Below are 23,718 nucleotides of genomic sequence, written 5' to 3' on the forward strand. Positions count from 1 at the left end.
AAGAAGAAGCCCTTGGCAGTCCTATACTAATGACGGAGACACCTGCTATCACGGAAGAAGAATGGGAAAAAGAGACGAAAGATGACAAGGAAATAAACGTGCTGAAAGAGTACATAGAAAAAGGATGGCCGAGCAAGAAGAGTGAACTTGAGGCTAGCATAGAAGAGTATTGGGAAGTGAGAAATGAACTAAGTTACATAAAATGCAGAATCTATCGTAATCATAGAGTGATTCCTCCCAAAGGCCTCAGGAAGAAGGTCATCGACTTGGCACATGAAGGCCACCTAGGGCGCAGCCTTACTAAAGCCAGAGTCAGATCCAGTTTCTGGTTCCCCAGGATGGATGCCATGACTGAACAAGCCGTTAAGGATTGTGGGGCGTGCGCAAAAAGCGACAAGTCTAGGGCAGTACAGAAAGCACCATTATCTCCAGTGGAAGTGCCAACTAAACCATGGAGCAAGCTGCCCATGAACATTATCGGGCCCATGCAAGAACTAGGAGAGAGGAGGAGATTCATGCTGGTGTTAATCGATTACACAACCCATTGGATCAAGCAGAAGTTTGTCCACTCTGTCACCATGAGGACAGTGGTTGAGTTCTTGAACGGAGTATTTGTTGAAGAAGGCCTTCCAGTGACTTTGGTAACAGATAACGGAGTGCAGTTTTGCTCAGAAGAGATGTGTGCATTTCTCAAGGGTTTGGACATCAAACATGAGACCACAGCTTTATACTGCCCTAAAGCCAATGGTCTAGTTGAGCGGGCAAACAGAATCATAAAGGAACATATCCAATTGGCAGCAACCAACGGGCATGATAAGTCCCTTAGGAGGTGTCTGTGGGCTTACCACACCTCCCCTAATAAGGTCACAGCCATTTCACCTTTTGTAGCACCGCGTGGGCGAGAACCCTGCACCAAGTGGAATCCTAGTTGGCTGAGTGGGGGTGAGCCCAGGGTAGTGGACCAGGAAGCCAGGGCAGAGAAAGTTCAACTCCACCAAGACAGTTACAAGTGGTGGTATGACACTAAGCATGGGGTGAAGGATCCCAAGTGGGAGGTAGGCGACGGGGTACAAGTCAGAAAGAACATCAAAGTGGGAGCCCCCCAAAGTAAATACTACACGCCCTGTAAAATTGCTAAAGTGCTTAAGAATGTGCTTCAACTTGAGAATGGCCAATGGTGGAGCTTTGACAACATTGTAAATGTGCATGAGTAATGTTCTGTGTTCGTTTTTTCCTTTTATGGTGCCATGGTACAGTCCTATCCCACGCGGTGGGGTCCTGTTTCTTGCTCTGTGTCACCCTATGGAAAGGAGATGTGTTGTAACTTTATCTCCCAAATGGTATGTCCCATCCACCACTTCCCCTATGACCCAGTTGGTATGCCCTGCCCTGAAGCTTGCCATGGAATGTTGGGGCACTCTCCAGTGAGGAGAGTGGATGGTTAATAAACGGACTTGCTTACACTGTTGTCCTGGTCATTGAGCTTTTGTAATTTTAACAAAAATGTAGTTGGGGTGGAAGAGAAGGCCGCTAAGTAACCGTCACAGGCCTCGATGCCTAACCGGCACGCAGGTGCGTCATCCAGAAGCTCGTCAGCTTAAAGGCTCATGAGAGCCCATTTGTAGAATTCTGGTACATATAGTTTGTAAGTGGTTCACCTAAGTAGGTGCAAAAAAGTACTTGTTGTTCTCAAGATCTCTAGACCCGAGACATGGCTTACAGTGGTTGTGTTCGATAGTTGGAGATAGGCACTGAAGGGTTCCCGAATATCATGGGCACGGGATCTTACTAGCATCAGCTCCCAATAGTTGGTTAGTTGCTCATGGCAGTATGCAGCGCCTTTAAGCCAATCCTGTATTTGTGGAGCTCGGAGACGTCCCAAGTTCATTGCGACCCTGCGCATTGCAAGCAGCAGCGGAAACGTAGAGAGCCTGCGGGTCTCGCGGTCAACTCCGCCATATAGCCCAACAGTCGCAGCAACAGGGACGGGTTAAATGGTGTGTCTATTATTATCCCAATGGTGTGAAATACCCCCCTCCAGTACCTGGCGATAACTGGGCAGTTCCATGCCAGATGCAGAAAATCTGCCGCAGGTGAGTGGCACCTTGTGCAGTGAAAGTCTGGGGTAAGCCCCATGCGATGTGTTATTACAGGCGTTCTATAGATGCGGTGTAAACATTTTAAGTGGATGAGCCGCAGTAGAATGCCCACAGTTTATCTGTGACGGTTGATTGCAGGTCTATACCCCACGCCTCACGGGCCGGTGTGGACCTTGCTGGCGCTAATTGCTGCCTGTGATTATATAACAATGTGATAAGTGTCCGTGCAGTGGTAGTTGCATAGATGTGTTCTAGTGCTTTGAGGGTTTATAGGGGGTTAAGGATTGTCTCAAATGATTGATAGAATACAAAGGTATCGAGCAGGGTGTTTATAGTAGGGTCTTGATCGGGAGGGTCGAGGAATTGGTTGTTTGGAAATAAATTAGCAAAGGTGTGAATGCCAAGTGTACCGGCCTGAGCGCAAGCGCCATTATCCGGTAACGGTGGCAGTTTGGGGTGCCCCGAATTGCCACCGTTATCGGGTAACGGCTACCGGAACCGATGGAGCGTATAGGCGCATATGCCCTATGTGCTTCGCCAGACCTCTCCATGTCCACCGTAAGAACTGCGGGGTATCTATCTCATGGTCTGGCCATTTGAATTGGAGGAACAGGGCCGTTGAGATAGGACATGTATTTCCACCGCCATGTGTGGCTGGAAGGGCGTAGGGTGTGTCAAAAAATGTAAACCTTGGGCCTGAGCACAGTGCGTATAGCTGTAAATCCGGTGCCCCTATCCCATCATGTGCTTGTGGCAATGTGAGGAGTTAATATTTAACGCTGGGTTGTTTTCTGGCCCGGACTAATGTTATGAGATTGAATCGGAGTCTATGGATAAAGGCTTGTGTGATTGGCATAGGGATGTTAATGAACATATAGAGGAACTTTGGGAGTACCACCATCTTTGCGATGGCGATCCGCCCTGCCAGAGATAGTGGGAGCTTGGTCCATTTAGGGATGCGATCTTCTATCCAAGTCATTGCACTACCCAGGTTGGCCCACTATATTTCCTCTCTGTCATTGCATAGATATATTCTAAGGTATTTGACAGGACCGCGCGCCCACTTACGCGGGCTCTCCACGGGAAAGGGAACTGTCGTCTCCATTAGGGGGAGCAGTGTGGACTTGGCTCAGTTGATCTGGACCCCTGATATGCCACCAAATAATATAATTTCACGAATGAGTGGTGAAAGATTTCGTTTGGCGTCGAGCAATGCCGCCACAGCCGGCAGGTGGGGGCTTAGGTGGTGCATCACCGAGAACATGGTCCGGAGATTGTGCGATGTTGCTCGACCTGGTATACATCCTGATTGGTCAGATCTGATCATCACCGGTAGTAGGAGTTGGAGTCTATTGGCTAAGACCTTGGCAAGGATTTTGTTGTTGATGTTGATGAGCGATAGCGACCTATAAGAGTCGCAACTATGGGCAGGTTTGTCTGGCTTAAGGAGTGTAAAGATTACAGCCTCTTGCATCGAGGGGATGAGCTGGCCTGCCTCCAGGGTGTCGAGGTAGATGTCCAGGAGCTTGGGTGACAAAATGTCAGAGTATACTTTATAGAAAAGTGCCGGCAGCCTGTCCAGCCCTGGAGCCTTATCCTGGGAGAGTCCAGCAATTACCTGCTGTAACTCTTCTATGGTGATCGGGGAGTCCAGGAATGGGCGTTTGATAACTATATCAATTCAATGTTGTCTAATTGTGCTTGGAGTTCGGGGGGGGGGGGGGTAGTGGCCTGAGCAGTGGAGTACAGTTTTGTGTAGAAATTCACCATGATCTGTATCAGTTTCGCTGTGGAGGAGTGTCGCTGGCCCTCAGAGTCTAGCATGTCGGCGATATTCGACGTGGCATGCGGTTTTTGGAGCAGTCGAGCTAGCGTTTTTCTGGGGTGATCTCCCTCCCTGTATCTGCGTGCCTGGGTCTCTTTGCTCAGAAACAGGGTTTACCTAATTGCTTCCTCTTGGAAATCGGATAGTTTCTTGCGTATGCCTGCCAGAGTGGCGGCATCACCAGATCTGTGGAAGCAAGCCTGATGTGTGGATATATTGTTCTCAAGCGACTTGAGTGTTGTGCAAATGGATTTCAAAATTCCATGTTGCTTAGCTAAGTATACGCCCTGAATCACCTCCTTAAAGGCGTCCCAGTGAGTAGCAGGTGACCTAGCTGAGCCTGTGTTTTGATCAAAATTGGCTTGAACTGCTGGGCGGATCTCTTCTTTAAAGGCGTAGTCCCTTAGTGTTCCCGGGGGCAGAAGTCAAGTGAACGCCTTCGGGGGGGGGGGGCTCGCCCGGAGGGTGTATGATCAGCTGCACGGGCATGGTCCGATAGTGTGTGCAGCAGGTGGGTGACCATAGTTTGCCATAGGAGAAGATCCCTAATTATCACCCAGTAGTCTCTCATTGCAAAACGGAGCGTGGTCCAGGATGAACATGTGCCCGCATGGGTATTGGGGTGGGTGTGCCTCCAGATGTCCACAAAGTGATTATCTTCTATAATAGTGTTCAAGGTAAGGGCAGCTTGTGGATGCGGGCTCCTGGAACTGCCCTGCCTGTCCATGGTGTCTATAAGTGGGACATTGTACTCTCCACACCAAATCGTTGTCTGTGAGCCAATGACGGAGATCAAGTGCAAGACATTAGTAAAAAAAATCTGGATCGTCCCGATTAGGGCCGTAGATTGTGGAGAGTGTGATTGGGTGACCCTTCACTATTGCTGATGCACTGTTTTGTATTCCAGGCCAGGCCTTTACGGATAAGAATACATGTGCCTCTAACATAGTTGGAGTATGTAGCTGAATAGGTGGTGCCCCACCACTTCTCGAGCAATGGAGGGAGAGCCCGACCCATCAAGTGTGTCTCTTGAAGAAAACAAATGTCTATCTGATGTCTGTGAAAGGAGCTGTGTACCAGGCGGATTTTCCTGCTGTCGTTAAGACCCGTAACATTCCATGTTATAAGCCTTACTGAGGCCGGGCTTCCAATTTATGTATTGGAGGTTCATGGTGAGCTTCAAGATTGGATGTTTCCTAGACTGAGGAAAGTTGTTTCCTATGTGTGAGTGAGCCCGATGTCTGGCGTAACTTATGTAAGTGCAGATGACCAGGCTAGCAGTGTTGTAGAACATAAACAGAACTTTCAAAACATTCACAGTGGACCCACCCGCCTCACACTCCCTCCCACCTCACACACAAACCTCCCAATCAGGTTGAGAAAGACCCAGCCCCCCACACACATCTTCAACATCTGGGAATCATCCCTGGGGAAAGTGGAGCCGCCGCACGTACTAACCCACCAGTAAAGGCTGTGCGGGCGAGTGTGGATATGTAGGTTTGGGAGCCCATGCAGTACAGAGCTCATGTTCTGTGATGTATTAGAGCCTTCTAGTTAACTTGTACACAAACCGCATTCTAGCCATGAATAGTCTAGGGCAAATGATTGGCAGTGTCTTAACCCTTTACCTGCTCTGAACATTCCGCGCTAGTGCGGAACGTTCTATTGCGCGGGTAGGGCCGCGACGTCCAACGGACGTGCGCAACTCTACCGAGGCAGTGCACGTGACGTCCGTTGGACGTCGCCAGCAGCAATGGGGTTAAGGGGCGCAAGCCCTCCTATACCGGACAGTGTCCGCATTTGCCTAAGATAAGTTCGATTAATGCCAAACATTATTAGTCATTGTCGCTGAGCCGAGCGTCTGAGATAGTGTGTGAGGGTGAGCCTTGCTCTGGTTTGGACTGTACCTGCTTTCTGGTGAACTTGAGGGCCTGTTTTGGGTCTGTGAAATGGTGCGTTTCCCACCTTGTGCTATGTGCAGTTTAGCTGGATACAACATACCGTATTTCAGGTTAACTTGCTGCAGCAATCATTTGGCCTGCTGGAACTCATGCCTGGCTGCTTGTACCGCCATTGTGAAGTCAGGGAAAAAGCATAGGCTTTCCCCCTTATACTGTATGGGGCCCTTTTCTCAGGCTGCTCGAAGGACTGTGTGCCGATCTTTATAGTTCAACAGCCGAGCTACTATTTGACGAGGTGGTGCCCCTGGATGCTGATGTGGTCCTAGTGTCCTGTGTGCTCTCTCAATGATAAAGACTGGGGAAAGCTCGGGTCCAAAAAAGTCTTGCAGCAATGTTTCTACAAGTCCTCCATTCGTGAAATGGATGTTGATTCAGGTACACCAGTAATGCAGAGATTGAGCCTTCTCGAGTGGGCTTCGAGATTTTTGTTTTTCTGCTTTATGAGATCTAGGACTTTGTCCATTCGCAAGAGGTGTTCAGATGTGGTGGCCTGGGCATCGTCTGATTCGCTCACTCATTTCTAGATAGTCTAGTCGAGAGTCATGTGCGTCAACTCTAGTCTTCACTTTGTCCAGGCGTGCCGTGCGGAGGTCCAGTTTGGCATCGATGGTCTTCACGCTGGATTTTACCTCCAGCATGATGTCTTTGAGATCTAGATCTTGGTCGCCAGGCTCACCCGGAGGATGAGAAGTGGATGCTGCGTCTTCTTCGGATTCCTTCGGCTTTGCAGCGCGCTTTTTCTCAAAGGAGAGCTTTGATTGGCGTCCCTCTGGTTTCCCCATGTTGTAAGAAGGTGGCTACTGCCAATGGGTCCCCAAGCCGGGAGAGTGGGGAGTGAGAGAGGTCTGGTGCGTGATAGGTTGCCTCTAGTCTGAAAGTGCAGAGCTTACTTTCGTTCCACCTGGTTGTGGGGTCAATAGTCGTTCCTGCCCTCCCCAAGCATGTGCTGGGTGCCTAATTTCCCTCACACACTGCCCCGACAGGCTGTCCGATGATTTCTGTGGAGGAGGGGGGAGAGCGCCGAGCTGTGCCAGGTGCCTGGAGATTCCGCAAATTGGCCGCTTGTGGCAGCACCTCTAGTCCTTTTGTCACACTGATTCCGGCGCTGCTGCCTTCTTGGCTCCAAGCTGTGTTTTAATTACTGAGATGGCGCAGTGCTTATGAATGCCCTGACCTTGCAGCCCCTTCCAAAGTATGAGTCACGTTATGTGTAGCCGGCCTTTTTCTCCCCAGTGTAGGCCCGCTTCAGTTCGGGGATCAGGGAAGTACCTTGGAGTTGCGGTCCTCTAGATGGCCCTCTGTGGGACATGCACTGTCCAGCAGCACCTCCATTGCCGGCTCCCTTGTGGCATGCCCGGCGCCCCCGGGGATTACAGGTTGCGTGTCTCGCTTTCCCAGGACCCGCGCAGGTCTCTTACCTCGACCGCCGAGGTCGGGTCTTCCTCGACCAGGGACCACCCCGAGCACCGGGCCACCGCCTGCAGCCAACCGCGTGCGATCAGCAGCGGACTCGGCACTCTCAATGTCCATCTTCAGTCTCTGCACCCGGTTAGGCTATTGTGCCTGCAAGGTCTGCTGCGACACCCCGGGCCGCCGCCATCCCCGAGCCTGGGCCGTCTTCAGGCTGCACAGGCCGCCCAGCCCGCAGCCGGCACCCGCAGTCCTGGGGTGTCCGCAAGCACAGGCAACCGCTCTTTTCCTGTTGGATGGCTTCACTGCTGTGTGTTACGACATTCGTGCTCATCGTCGCGGTTGAATGGGCTCCCGGAGCGCATATTTGCAAAGGATTCTGTGCTCGGCCGGTAGAGCTTGTCCTCTATGCGGCCATTCTGCAACGCTGCGAAGCCACGCCCCAGGGCCTGTCATCCTTAGACGCACATTAGGGGTTGCAGGGACAGCCAATGCTGAACAGGAGTCTTGTGGTTGGTGGTAATGGGACAGACCTCTATAATAACAGAAAATCAAATAGGAACGAAAAAGGAAGCAGGAAGCTTAGAAACTCGCAACAACATATAAACTACAAATATTTCCTACTGTGGAGTTCTCAATGGGAGAGTCTGGAACAAAACCCAGAAGTAGAGGCTTGAATTACACAGAGATCTTAAACGGGAAAGAACAGAATGAAGGTCCTACAGAAAAGTAGACACAACCCTAGGATGCAAGATATGTAGAGGAGTGTCGATTATGAAAATATTACATAAAAAAGTAGACGTGAGAATAGTTAACTCTCATACCATACTTTCTATCCTGGAGAAGGAAGAGAAGATAGAGGTGAAGGAGGAGTGAGTGAATGTAGGAAGATGGCTCTTTATATAGTGGACCAACATGAGAACACTGTATAAAGAGTCCAGGCAACCCATACTCATTTACAGAGGCAAAAATGATAACACTAAATGCTTTATTTTGTGGTAGTGTGGGCGAGCAGTTTTTGCTTGTCACAGGATAGTGCTAAGCATTTGTTCAATCAATCACCCAATCAATCACGATTTATAAAGTATGGCTAATGAGCCTATAGGGTATCCAGGTACTTGCTGGTCCACGAGGTTTATTCGAACAGTCCGGGTTTGAGGGTCATTCAAAAGTTCCAGGTCTTTGCTAGGATGTGGGAGAAGGAGCGTCCTCGACTTCTGCTTCGGTAGATGCGGGGAGTATGATCAAGTTGTTATAATCTCATAGGCAATCTGTGAGAGACACATTCAAGAATAAATCCAAGACCAATTTAGAAATAGAAGTCCTATGTTCGGGGGGCGTGGCTTGGACGGCAATGTGGACGGTCGTCTAGGTCCGTCAGCTCCGCATCCCTGAGGGGAAAACAACACGCCAAAACAGCCAATTCCGCCAACAAAGGAGAGGAACAAGTAGGGGAAAGCTCCGAGCAGCTGGGAAGACGACCAGAAGTAAGGGGAACAACCGCAGTGCCGAGAAAGCAGCTCGAGAACTTTGCCAAGAGTTTCAACAGCGTGAGCTCAAGATGGCGCCCGGAGCTCGCAGAGAGAACAACAAGCGGTGACTGTGCAGCAAACCGGCTTGTGAAGAGAGCAGAGAAACAAAGAACCAACACCGTACCCACGGAAAAGGAAAAAAGGAGAGTAAGACAGCATTTAGTGATCGGAACGCACTCAGCGCAGAAGAGCCGCGCAATCGCCACCGCCTCCGCTCTAAGAAGGCGCACACGCAGCAAGGTAAGCCCGCCAGACAAGTAAACCCCCCCCAGTGAAAACAAAGCGGCGCGCTTACCGGGGATTCGACACCGTCACGGACACAGGCACCGGAAGTGAGAGGAAGGAAGGCGCCATCACCGGAAGTCTTCCTCAACACCAACCCCAGGCGGAAGACCCGGACAAGACCGGAAGAGGAAGGGTGTCATCGACCAGCGCCGGAAGTAGCTGCGCGAGGAAGGAAAACAAAGGGGGAAAGCGCGCCGAACCGCCCGAGAGGCGAAACATTTGTGGAAGCAAGGTTTGAAGCCGGATCAAACGGCGCGGAGGCGGCACAACGCACGGCAGACGCCAGATCAAGTGGCGCTGGACGCGGAGGCGAGACAGAGCACGACAGACGCCGGATCAAGTGACGTGGGGGCAGCGCGGTGGAGGCGCGAGCACAGCGCAAACTGCACCAAGAGGCGTGGCACTCACAGCACGCAGCCATACAGCAAAAACTGCAGCAGCAGTAAGCAGTAGCAGTCAGCAAGCCAGGACGCAGGCAGATGCAGCAAGCGAAGCAGTACTGCCGGTAGTGTGAGTGGCACAGAGGCGTGGCACTCACAGTAAGCAGCAGCAGCCAGCAGGCCAGGACGCAGGCAGCTGCAGCAAGAGAAGCCGGACACCAAAAGAGTACGCCAAGGAGCACAGGAAGTTAAGTAAGGGCGTGAACATAATAAAAAGGGTACAAGTAACGCAAATTTGAGCCGAGAAGAGGCCAAAGGCGTCAGCGAGAGGCCGAAGACAGCGTAATAGCAAGGGCAGGACCAAGACCCTTAAAAGCACACAGAGCAGAGCAAGTGCGCAGCACACATTAAAGGCAACAGGCAGAGCCAGTTAAAACAAACACAACAGCCAGCCTACCCTTCTGAGCGCCAGACGTAAGCACGCAAGCACCAGCGCCCAAAGCAGCAAGACAGAAGCGAACGAGACAAGGCACACGCTGGCAGGTCTCAAGGCAAAGACCAGAACAAGGCACATCCGGGAACCGTGCAGATACAGACTGCAAGGCATTTCAGAAACAACGTCAAAGGCGACAGAACTACCCAAGACAACCCTAGCGGAAGGGAGGCTAGGCAGCATCCTATCAAGGAGGGGCATTATAACAATGGCAGGCAACGAAGGGAAAGCAGCTGGTGACCAGAAAAAACCGAAGATAGACAACCAAGGGTCGCCTCTGAAAAACAACAGGAGCGAGACGGCCACCCTAGAAACGATCCTGCGGAGAGTAAATGAAGGGATCGAAGTGGGAAAAGATACAAAACTCAAGGTGGAGAACATGCAGCTCGAGATGGCGGCTATAAGAGCGGACCTCCACAAAGCTACGACAAGAATTGAGGTGACAGAAGGTAGAATAAGTGCAGTGGAGGATGAAACAAGGGACAACACCAAAGCCATAGCCGAGCTGCAGAAAACCACGAAAGCCATACAAAAACAGCTTGCTGAGAAGGACGATAGAGCAAGAAGAGGCAATGTAAGGATCCTAGGAGTGCCGGAGGGGACAGAAGACAAAGCGGGATCATGCGCAGCAATGCTAGAGGAGTTGATCCCCAAACTCACCGGCATCACATTCGACAGAAGGTTCGAGGTGCAAAAGGCATACAGAATACCGGCAGGAAAGCCCACAGCAGGAAAGGTGCCGAGAGCAATAATATGCAGCCCGCTTAGACTAAGCCAAACAGACGCCATCTTCGCCTTTGCTAGGAAAAACCAGAACCTGAAGTGGGAAGGCAGCAAGATCGTTTTAACCCAAGACTACTCCAAACCCACGGTAGAGTCAAGAAAAGGATTCCTGGCCCTCAGAGAAACACTACGCAGAAGAGGAGCCACCTTCAGCTTCGTTGGTCCTGCCAGATTCAAAGTAATGGACAAGTGGAAGACAATGATTTTTGAAAGCCCGGAGGAACTAAGGAGATACCTGCAAGGCCCACCCGTGGAAGAGATGGAGGATAACAGAAGCCCAGGAGCAGCGAAAAGAAGCGCCTCACCGGATGAGAATGGACAATCTGAATAAAGGAACGCGATAAAAGCCGAAGGAAAAAGAAAAGGAATAAAATCGCCAATGGCACAAGAAACATATCTACCTCACTAAACCCACAACGGGAAATACCTACCTCATTAAACCCACAGCGGGAAATAAAAAGTACTATAATTAGAATGAAGAGCTGCAGCTAGCACATCAAATCCAAGGTCAACCATGGCACTATCTAAACGAGACAATCAAGCCGCAGCAGAGCAGGGTGCCGAGCTCTGGCCTTGGTACCATCTCCACCTCAGTCAAGCTACATCAAGGAAGAAAACCGACACTACCTCAGGGAAAAGATGCGGAGCAAAGGAACTTTGTCGTCGCACACCCACTCAGCAAGTAAGGGAGGGGGGGAGGGACAATCGGGGGGGAGGGGGCGAAAGAACGGGGGGGAGCGGGGAGCACATACATGGGTCTACTCACTATCATCTATCCTCACTATACTCTATCTTTCTATCTTTCTATCTTTCTCCTTACACTCACACGGGGGAGAAGTACACGCAGGAGAAGGGGGATGGTCCCACACACAAGCCGAAGACCGAAAAGACGCAGAGAAAGGCCACTGCAAATGCGGAAACCAGAGCATTGTAAATGATAAACAGCAACAAGAGTAGCTTTGCGTCTGACATTAAGATAGTGTCCCTAAACGTCAAGGGTCTGAATAGCCCGGTGAAAAGGAGGAAAGTACTCGAACACCTTAGGAAACTTAAGAGCGACATATATATACTCCAAGAAACAAGATTGCAAGCAGAGGACATCAGCCGCATAGGGGCCAATTGGATAGGTGAGGTGCAGGGCTCACCAGCACAGAATAAGAAGAATGGGGTAGTAACAATTATAAGCAAACACTCCAAAATAGAAGTGGTAGACTCTCAAGCAGACACGCAAGGGAGAATGCTTACGACGACACTCAGAAGGGCGGGGGAGACATTCCATGTAGCTAACATATATGGACCCAACAGTGACGACAGAACATTTTGGGAGGGGGTGGGCGCACAACTGTACTCACTACCTCTAGGAGACCTGCTGATCGTCGCGGGGGATATGAACCAAGTCCTAGACCCAGCAATTGATAAGCATCCATACAGACCAAGCCAATCAACAAACAACCCACACATCCTTAAAAATCTCTGCTCCAAACTAAGTCTAAGAGACCCTTGGCGCATAAGTAACCCAGATGCCAGGGAGTATACTTTCTACTCCAACCCACACAACTCATATAGCCGAATCGATTACATTCTGATGTCAGAAACACATACTCACCTCATAGACCACACGGAAATAGGACCCAGAACTATATCAGACCACTCACACATAAGCCTAACACTATCGGGCAGACACAACGACGAGCCGACCCGCAGATGGCGATTCGATGACAGTCTGCTCCAAAACGCCCCAGCGAGAGCCAAAATAGAGGAGGCAATAAAAGAATACCTACTACTAAACGATAAACCAAACACAAGCAGGGAAGTCCTATGGGACGCCCTGAAGGCCACCATCCGGGGAACAGTCATGACAGTCAAGGGAAGGATGAACAAAGACAGAAACAAGAAAGTTGCAGACCTAGAGAAGGAAATTAAAAAACTTGAGAACAGCCACATAGCCAGAATAGAGGACAGGAACACACTCACAAACCTTACTAAATTAAAGTACGAACTGAACAGGATACTGAGCGAGAGGGCGGGCACTTGGATCAATAAATATAAATCAATTAATCTATGTACCGCAAACAAAGCGGGCAAAAACCTAGCGTCCTACCTGAGAGGAAAGCAGAGACACCACACGATAGGAGCCATCAAAGACAAACACGGAATATCCCAGACCTCAAACAAAGACATCCTAGAAGTCTTCAGGGATTTCTACGAGGGACTGTACACAAAGGATGATACACTGCAAGATGATGGGGGGAAAGAGCTACTAGCGAACATAGCCACACCCACACTGACAGACCAAGAACGTGACATCCTGGAAATGTCCATAACGGGGGATGAGATAGAGAGAGCCACGCAAAGCCTCAAAGATAACAAGGCACCTGGGCCAGACGGTTTCACAGCTGGCTTCTACAAGCAATACCTGAACATACTCAAACCCACAATGAGGGAGGTATTCACAGCATGCGCCCAGAGCGGACACATGACACCTTCAATGGCGGAGGCAAATATAATAGTGATACCCAAGGAAGGGAAAGACACAACAGAGGCGAAGAACTTTAGACCGATCTCCCTCATCAATGTAGACTGCAAAATCTATGCAAAAATACTAGCCAATAGACTCAACGCATACCTTCCGAAACTCATACACAACTCGCAAGTAGGCTATCTTAAAAACCGCATGTCACATGACAACACGAGACTCCTATGCCACGTAATTAACCACTCCTCACGTAGCGACAACGCAGCAGTCATGATAGCTTTAGATGCTGAGAAAGCCTTTGATAGAGTCTCATGGCCCTTCTTGGATCAGTGTATGGGGAAATTCAGGTTAGGTCCAAACTATAGGAAGATGGTGATGGCCTTATATGAGAACCCCAAAGCAAGGGTGGTGATCAACGGAGGCACATCAAACATACTCAACTTGGGAGGGGGAACTAGACAAGGATGCCCCCTGTCACCAGCCCTATTCCTGCTAGCCATAGAACCGCTCCTCACGATGATCAGAACCAATGTGGACATTGTAGGGATACCAATAGGGGGAGAGACTTTCAAGCTAGCGGCGTACGCAGATGACGTACTAATAGTCACGGAAGACCCAGAGAGATCCATAAAAGCACTGACTGACACCATTGACAACTACGCCAAGGTCTCGGGGTACAAACTTAACAGAGACAAATCTGAATGCAAACCTTTAAACATCCACGCAACAAGAACAGTATTAGGAACATCAGGACTAACATGGCAACCAAAACCTATAAAATATCTGGGTATCCTCTTCGAGAGGGACCTAAGAATGACACTGGAACACAACGAGCACGCAACGATACAGAAAATCAAGGACAAAGTAGAAGGGTGGTCCCCCAAGTTCACAACATGGTGGGGAAGGATAGAAGCAATCAAAATGATGCTCTCACCGATGGTCAACTATATGCTAACAATGCTCCCACTGACTAACACAGAGAGCTTCCACAAGACACTTGACAAGATACTAAACAGCTTCCTCTGGAGGGGGAAGAAACCAAGAATAAGCCTACACAAGCTAAGGCTATCTAAAGAACAGGGTGGCCTGAACATAACTAATTTCAAGCGATTCCAGACGGCATGCATAGCTAGACAGGGACTACATTGGCTAGACCCAAGAAAGGAATACACCCCAGCATGGCTATCTTTTGAGCGCGGCCTACTAAAGGGCATGAACCCTATAACCCTCCTGACAGCCACACGACACCCAGCAGTGAGGGAGAACCCCGTCCTCAAGAACACAAGGACAGCTCTACTGAGCGTCGACAAAACACTGTCAACAAGCATCAGGGGAGGCCAATTTGAATCCCTCTGGCACAACCCCACCTTAAAATACAGAGATAAGGTTCTAGACATGCCTGTGTGGTACGGACAGGGCATATCCACGGCCCATGACCTTCTAAGACAAGGCGAGAACACAACGTTTGACACACTCAAGGAAGCGCACAACCTACAAAACATAGAACTATACAACTTCCTGAAAATAAAAGTAGCTATCAGGAAGGCAAACCTCACAAGCCAGACACCTTCGCTCTTACAGCTTGCAGCCAATCTCAACAAAACAGGACACCAAATAGCACACCTCTACAGAGCCCTACGCCCCAAACACACCAAACTCAATGACAAGGTCACAAACTTCTGGGGGACTGTAGCAGGGAAGGAACTAAGCGAAACAGAAAAGGCCGAATTGTGGAGATCGACCACTAGGAAAAAGATAACTGCTTCACTAAATCAGACCAAATACTGGTTAGTGCACAAGGCTTACTGGACACCGGCCCGCCTATCCACCCTGGGGATCCGAGAGAGCGACACATGCTGGAACTGTAACGAAGGGAGGGGGGATTTAGAGCATCTCTTACTCAGCTGCCCTCAGATCAAGGATTTCTGGGAAAGAACGGGGAAGCTTATCAGTGACATCACTGGTGTAGCCATACACATAGATTTTCCAAGTCTAGTCCTGGGCTTTGCATCCCCGTCCATCACAACGACAGAAGACCGAGACCTCATGGACCTACTGTTGACGGCTGCAGTCAAAATAATCCTAAGCAATTGGAAAGACACCACAAAAGCGACACCACAGGCGTGGCTCAACTGGGTCACTTTCCTAAGAGGGGCAGATAACATTACAGCGAAATACACACCGAAAACACACAGGCAATCAAACATGTGGAGACCCTTAGACCTCTACCTTTCATCACATAAACCCCCCTAGGCGCAGTCACCAGACACTAGACAGCCACCGAGGGACACACCACAGGGACCGACACTCCAACAAGAGAAACCGGCTAGGAAGTACACTCTCCTATCTCCTACCTCTATCACTCTCTATCCTCTCTATCGTCCGGGGTGCTATACCCACCAGGCAGATCAAAGGGGGGAAAGAAGACAACGCCAAGCAAGACTCGGATAACGGACTTCTTCTTCCTTTTTGGACTAGTAGAACTATCCGACCCCACGCACCATGGCAAGGAACGAACTATTGCAGGACAATATTACTATACCCCCCCCCATTGGCGCCTTCTTTTTTCTCTTTTCTTTTTCTCCTCTTTCTTTCCGCCACTCATGTATGCTCCATGTAAATATATATTTTTTTATATACAATAAAAAATTACAGAAATCAAAAAAAGAAGTCCTATGTTCGAGGGTCAGTGTGCTTTAGATACCAAATGCTTTGCATAAGTCTGCCATCTAGTGTTGGGCTCGGATGATTACAAGTTGTTTTTGTTCCAAGAAGTTTTCTTCGAGTCACACTCCTCCTCTTGGTAATGCTGCGCATGTCATCAACGCCATCTTCACATTGTTTTTTCTGCCGACTGGTTCGGATGTAATAACTTGCTGTGGTTTGAGACACCATTGGCTCTGTTTGGTTCGTTAGTACATCTCCACACATCTGTATTGTCTTGATTGTGTAGTTTTCACCCTTTCTACACTTCTACTGTCCTTCAGAGAATGACCTGCTAATGGAACGCACTCCATTCTGTTTCTATCCGAATTGTCACTCCCAGTATCCCTATACCGACCAACACTCCGTTTGCAACCTATGCCTCTGGTCCGATCATTGAGAGGAAAGCTGTGAGGCCTGCAAATCTTTTAATCCAAAAAGACTCTGTGTGATTGACGTGCTCGACACAAAGAAATGTAGTGCAACCAGGGCCGGTCCTAGGATTTGTGGGGCCCCGGGCAGAATAGGAACATGCGAGGCCCCTATAATTTGCATAAGTTTTAACCTGACAGGAAGTTACCTCATAGGGTCAGGAAATAGGCCCAGCACAAAAATAAAAGTGGCCCCCATTAGTGAATTAGTTAGCTAGAAAAGTGTCAAAATTATGGCAGTTTTTAACTTGTAAAGACATGGGGCCTTATTTATGAAAAGTGACGCATCGCTGCGTGAAAACAGCGATGCGTCACTTTTCACTGCGCACTCCTTGCGACACCAATGATGCGTCATATTTAATGTATGACACATGTCGCAAGGAGTTACAGATACGTCAGTATTTCTGACGAATCTGTAAGCGCAAAAGTGACGCATTGCTGGAGTGTGTCACAAAAGTGACGCAACTCCAGCAATGCGTCCTTTCACATGTGGAAAGCCCCATGTGAAAGGGCTTGCGTCAGTCTTACGCCTGCTGTGAGGCAGGCGCAAGATTTTGAGGCAACAGCGTCCTAAAAGTGACGCAGTGAAATCTCAGATTTCACTGCGTCACTATTACGAGGCTTTTTGCGGGGGAACGCCCCCTCTGCATACATTATACCTGACGCAGGTATAATGTGGCGCAGGGGTTTAAAAAGTGACGCATCTACCTAGATGCGTCACTTTTTAAATATGGCGCAACAAGGTGCATGTTTTACGCCGCCGATGCGTCACAAAAAGTGACGCATCAGCAGCGCAAAACTGACGCAAGGCCTCATAAATGAGGCCCAAGCTGTTTACGTCTTTTGTAAGGTATGAGAGATTGCATAATTTGATTTTGCTGCAGGCAATGTTTGTTTTAATATCATGAAAATCAACATTAAAAACATGTTCATCTGACCATAAAGCAGGCAAACAAACAGCCCAAAAAACAGGTCAAATACTAACCTGGCAGATTGGACCATTACACACTGCCTGATTGCCCTAATGTCCAACCCGGCCACTGTGTTATACAATTATTGTGCTGATACAGGATCTTTGTTTTTGTAGGTAAAGTAAAGGACATGAATATAGGGTCCGGTAGGGCCTGTTTCAATATTTTAATTTACCACCAGGTAAAGACTCGAGGGACCTAGCACACTGAAAGCCCTAGTCCAGCCAATTTTACATTCTGATTGTGCTACTCTTCCTGCACCTCTTGTCTGGCTGCTATCACACCTATCTGCTCCCCCTCCCCCCCCCCGCCCCCTCTCACTTGATTCCGTATTTCGCACCCCTTTTATTTACTTTGTGCTCCCTTTCCCTAGTCCTGGATGAGCCGAGCTGTTTTCAGTGTGAGGCGCCGTCAGGGGCAGGGCGCACTTCACAGGTGATGGCTCTTGAATGACCTGTCTAATCGCTGCTATCCTCATGCAGATGCAGCGATTAGGCCAAGGCAGGCAGATATTGATTAAATCCCTTGGGCCTCCTGGGCCCCCTGGGCCTCCAAACTCTGAAGCATTTGAAAGCGCGAGGCCCCCTGGCTGCGAGGCCCTGGGCCGCTGCCCACGCTGCCCATGCCTAGCGCCGGCCCTGAGTGCAACCATCAGCTGATGTACCGGACGTCTTTGGTCGTCAAAAGAAGGAAGACGAAGAAGCTTCAGCAGCACATGAGGAATCACTGTTGATCTATGATTCCGATTCCAAATCCCAATCTGATCAGGACTCGACCACTCTTCAGCCATGCACAGAAGCATTAGACAGTGAGTACTTATACCCCTGATCCAAAGCATCAGCTCTGAACAAAAACACTGCTCACGGTCCGCCACTGCAAAAAATCCATGGCGTGCACTGTAGAACTGATACGGAATCCCCACCTTCTGGCTCAGCCCTGAAATTTCAGCCTGCTGCAGGGGCATCCACCTTCTCAACCTCTGGGTCTACAACAACTCTATCTTCGGTCTCAGCACCAAAACAAAAACTTTTCATTTTGGATTCGACCACAGCTCCAACTAAGTCGAAGCTTCCTCCACTGAAATGTTTCCTTTTAGACCGAAATCTCCTCTGGAGCCAATACTAGAAAAAAGTTCATGAACCGCGCTCGACCTGAATTAAAAAATGCTCCAGATTCAGCCCAGAACTGAAAGAATAGTGCTTCAACCAGCAAAACCTCACTCTTCTAAGTAGCAGTTGTCTTTTGGACAGCCGCTAAAGAAAAAGTAGGATGCTGCCACTAGACCATTGAACATCCCTATTCCACCTTCACCTACCCAAAAACTATCTACTTCACCACCACGCTCACCACAATTATCTGAGGCAGGTGACATGTCATTACAGCGGTGAGATGTGCCACAACTCCACTTTCTGGTTGTAAGATGTCATTACCAATACCAAGTTTAAACATTCATTTAGCCCATCATCTACTCTTCATTCACAGGAGGCTGAGAAGAGTACTGAGCTAAAGGTAGCTGGCTAGTTGATAGGACAATAGAGTATTAGAAAGTTTGTAACCTCCAACTTTTCAGGTGTCTAACAGATTGGATTTTTAGGTTTAATATTGGAAGGCAACCTGCTGCTTATTATCTCCCAATGAGAAGACTATTCTTATTTTAAGGGTGTTGGAAAATACAGGCGTTATGATGGCGAGTGACAATGTTGTTTTTGTTTGCTCCTTTTAAAGAAGCTAGTCACATGTGGACCGAAGCACCGTGCTGTAGATTTGGTATTGATGCTTAAACACTTGAATCATCTACATTTCTGCTATATGTTATGCATTTACTGTCTCTATGGAAGAGGTGTGGCGCAGCGGTCAGGGCGCCTGTCTCCGGACCACGGGGTTTACAGTTCGATCCCTGACGCCGGTTAGCCCAGCACCATGAGACTCTGGGCAGTAGCTCGCTTAATCTTCCAGAAGGCCCTCAGTGCCGGGACACCTCTCCGGAGGTAGCTGTGCGCTTTACAGATGCTGGTATTTAATTCAATTTCATTTCTGTGTGCAAATGGAGTCAGGTTAAAATGTATGTTTTTATTTAATTCCGTGTCCTAATGTATTTTTAAATTTAACATTGGCTTTGGAGCAAAAATGCAGATCACCATATATACCTTATGACTCCCAACGTTGACTAGTTGGCTCAAACTTAATCTCCCACCGCCCTGCCCTCTACCTTAACCCTGCCTGTAAACAATACTGTAGTTCAGGTTACCACCTTCCAACTGTTCATCCTTTGAAAGGTCCTGTCACACCTTTGGATTGGCCATTTTATAATCTCTAGCCTTAGCATATTCACACTATTACAACACAATGTACACAGATGTTCAAGAATAAAGGATGACAATTGGTAAGCTACCAAAACCACAAAACTACATGTCCAAATTCGACCTAAATATAACACAAAAAATCCTTCTCCCGACTGAGTAAAAGTTGCAAGTAAGTCTTGTGAAAGATGTTCAAATGTTTCTGAAACACAGGCCTAGAATACTTGCAGACGCTAAGTATCTCAATAATTGCAAGCTGTTACTATTCTAGAACCTCAATTCAGGTAGCATCATACCAACTCATCAACTACAATTGTGCCAGTAATTTTCAGCAAATCCTTTAAATGAAGGGCACAGAAAACGACAGAAAATCAAGCTCTAGTCAGCATTTGGCTGCACAGGAGGCAACAACTGTGTAATATTGGAAAGAGGGCCCATTTTGTCTCCTTGTTGGATTTGCCTCTCCTAAATGTAATAAATTCTATCCATCTGTATCTACTAACATAATGCCTATACTTGTTTCTTTTATTTGTTAAAAAATTATTGATATTAAATAAGTTGGATTCTCTGTGTAACTTATGCACTGAGTGTGAAAGCTATGACTTCAAACTTTCCTACTGCTGATTACTTGTTGCTGACCAGAAGTTTCTCACTTTCTAATGCATTGCATTTTTAGAAAGAGCATTGCTCTTTCCTTGAGGACCATGTGAAGCAGCTGGAGAGGAAACAGGAAGAAGGCAAATTAGAAAAAAATGAAATAATCAACAGACTAACACGAAGTCTCGAAGAAAGTCAAAGGCAGTGTGCCAATCTCCTTCAGACAGGTGAGGGTCCAATTAGAATTATATTTTGCTATCTACACTCCTGTTCTTCCAGTGCTTAACACAGTGTTATGACATGGGTATTCTGATTTTTGTTATGTATGATAGTTGTATTAGGCTGTATACTTCCTAGGAACATTATTAAAAGTTGTTTTTCCGAGCGCTTCACTCACACAGGGTCCTCGTCTTATGTATGTTATGGTATAGAGATTTGTATAGCGCACATTCTAGCATTAGTGTAGCCTTTCAGTACTGTCAGTTTGGGTACCTTCAAGCCCTAGTCTCAATTATTCTTTCAAGACTGGAGTCTGATTTCTGTTTTTAGTGACATTTGTTGTGTTTTGTGTTTTAATCAATGTTTGACCTCACACTAAAGGATCTATGGTGTCATTTTAATTAATGGAAATTGTTGTTTTTCTGTGTGGCTGTGTGAAATCTTTGGTTCAGCTTGCTATAACCTGCTTGTTGACTGTAATCTGTCCTTAGGCACCATACAAGAAACGACCCAGTTACGGTTCCAAATTCAGCAAGCCCAGTCTTCGAAGATTATGAATGAAAACATGAACAAGGCTTTACAGGTTACTTGTTTTTACTCTGGGGTATTTCGCAAATAAATGTTGAATTCTTTCTGCTCAGTTGTTTTTGCTGTTTGTTATGAACAGTACAACATTCATCCATTAGCTAATTGCAAGAACGGTAATTTCGGAAATCTTTGCAATACCAGCCTCCTTCATTTGACCTGCTGGCATCCCTTCCATCAATAGCTATCATGCCTGAGATTTTCATTAGCAAAGTTTAAGTGTTTCTTCTGGTTTGAGCCACATAAATTGATTTTAATGAAATCTGGTGTAACTGAAACAGGCAAACAGTGAACCTGTAGACCTTTCCGTACCGGTATTTAATTACAGTTGAAGGTTAAGCATTAATGCTCATTTAACACATTTTACATTTTTTGAGTATTCTACAGAACTTCTCCTGTTTGACACCAAGGTAAGTTTCTAGTTAGACATATCTTGTTTGAACCATAATGTCTCCTGGATTTTAAAGATGGCCTTCCTTATGTCTGTCATCTCAGTTTTTCTTCTATAGACTTCCAACCGCAGATTCCTCACCCTAGAATATTACCCAGATGTCAGACTGAATCTGGAAAATCTTGAGCAGCGCCTCCGCATCCACGTTGTCTGCATCGGAAGTGATGTGTACGGTACCCTTATAGGTACCTTCCTGGGCTCCAACATCAGGTCCTTTCTTTCCACACCAACAGTGCAGATCGGGAGAGCTGATCAGATGTTTATTTACCACTTTTTTCAACTTTTTGTCAATTCTTTTTTCGTTTGAGGAAATGTTCCAGAACAAGCCCATGCCTTTTAAACATTGACAGATGTCCCAGACAAATGTCTGTATGATCCACTCTTGATTTGCCCGGGTTTGAATCACAACTCTAGGGACTGCGCCGCCTGCAAGTTGATGCATCCATAGGTGATTCGCGGAGCTCGAGCAACTCCTGCAAGTTTTACGATGCCATGCACTTCCATCTTTGTGCAACTGGCTTCTTCTGGTACGCCTTTGGTCACAGAGTCAAGAGGTGTCCCTACTGGGTCAGCGCCGGCGGGACTTCCCGACACCAGCTGGGCCCTCTGGCTCCACTCCCAGATCTGGATTGACACTGGCTCCAACAGCTCACTGGTATGAGGAGCTGGGTGACACTAGTGATCTGGACACATTTCGAGACTCCTGCTTGGTTTCTCATCCATGCCCCACCACGGAGGAAGGAGAGTCCATCACTATTTGTTTATTTATTCATAGAGCGCAAACTAATACCCAAAGGTATCTGGGCTTTAGATGAAAAAAAGAACCTAAGGTGATAGCCGGGGCATAGTCCTTCTCAAACCTTGCATTTATCAAAAAAATATCTAACGGGTGAATAGCCAGGTCTTAAGGCCTTTCCTAAAGGAAAGCGGATCAGGAGAGTTCTTTAGATTGGTAGGAAGACAGTTCCATAGTCTGGCAGTAACATTAATAAAGCTTTTGCCCCACCAGTTTGAAAACCGGAATCTGGGTACCTTCACCAGCTTTTAAGATGCGGATTGCAGATTTCAAGCGGAACATACCAACGGAACTAGTCTTTTGGATATTCTGGTCTGCGATTGTGAAGAGCCTTAAAGGCAGTCAAAGGGCCTTGAAGTCATCTGTTTCTCCACAGGCAGCCAGTGTAGGGATTTGAGAGCTTGTCCAGCTGAAGAGTGTCTGGGGATCCCTAATAGTAGACAAGCAGATGCATTCTGGAGAGCCTGTAGTTTATTAAGAAGGCCCTTCTGAAGACCAACGAAAAGGGCATTTCAGTAGTCTAATTTAGATAAAATGAGTGCCGAGAGAACTGTCTTTTGTAGGTCCAGAGGTATAAAAGGGAAGATTTTTCGCAGAATTTGTAATGTAAGAAATGTGGATGACGTGATGGCCTTTACCTGGTGTGTATAGGACAATGCTGTATCACAGATAACTACAAGGTTTTTTGCCTTTGTAATTGGAATAGGGAGTGGGCAGAGTTCCTGAGGCCACAAATTAGAAGAAGAGTTGCTGCCGAAAAGCAAAACCTCGGTTTTGTTTGAATTTAAATCGAGGCAGTTCTCCATCATTCACTATGGTGAGCGAAGTGCAGCGGATGTCTTCGACCTGCATCTCCCCTCTGTCGATGCCAAGACTAACGTCTTGACTAAGGTGCTTCAACCAGGCATAAGCTCTTTAATGAGGCCCTCACCAACGTTCTGCAGGGTGTCTGGACCAAATCCTGCACGGATGCTCCCGTGCACAAGGTGAATACCCGCCACCACTGTCATGCCCCCGGAGACCCAAACTTTCTCTCCCAGCATCCCTCTCCAGAGAGCCTGGTGATGCAGGTCTCGATGCCAAATTGAGCACTCAAGCGCATTCCCTAGCACCCCACCAGATAGAGAATAAAAGAGGCTGGATAATTTTGGGAAGAGGATCTTTACTTCCACCAGCCTGGCATTGTGGCCAGTGAACGACGCTTGCCTCTTTGGCTGATTAAACTCATGCCTTGTGGTTTCTCGGTTGCGCAGCTGCTGCCAATGCTCCCGTACGAGTTGGGCAATCTCGATCAAGCTTGGCTAGATGTTCGGAACACAGCTAAGTTCACTATTCAGTGTGGACTGGACACCACTAAATCGCTATTCAGGGCCATGACCTCAACTGTAGCACTCTGCTGCCACACCCAGCTGATAACGACT

General features: G+C 48.0%; 1 protein-coding gene across 1 annotated transcript in view; it reads left to right on the forward strand.

Annotated features, from left to right (window-relative positions):
* CEP152 (centrosomal protein 152) overlaps positions 1–23,718 on the forward strand; it is an 804,909-nt gene that overhangs the window by 206,533 nt on the left and 574,658 nt on the right. The window contains exons 10-11 of the mRNA XM_086958276.1: positions 20,326–20,473; positions 20,957–21,048. Of these exons, the coding sequence (XP_086814402.1) occupies positions 20,326–20,473; positions 20,957–21,048 (240 nt within the window). The remainder of the gene's footprint in view (positions 1–20,325; positions 20,474–20,956; positions 21,049–23,718) is intronic.

The sequence above is a fragment of the Lissotriton vulgaris genome, chromosome 2_1, assembly GCF_964263255.1.
Source record: "Lissotriton vulgaris chromosome 2_1, aLisVul1.2, whole genome shotgun sequence".
In the NCBI taxonomy this organism is placed as follows: domain Eukaryota; kingdom Metazoa; phylum Chordata; class Amphibia; order Caudata; family Salamandridae; genus Lissotriton; species Lissotriton vulgaris.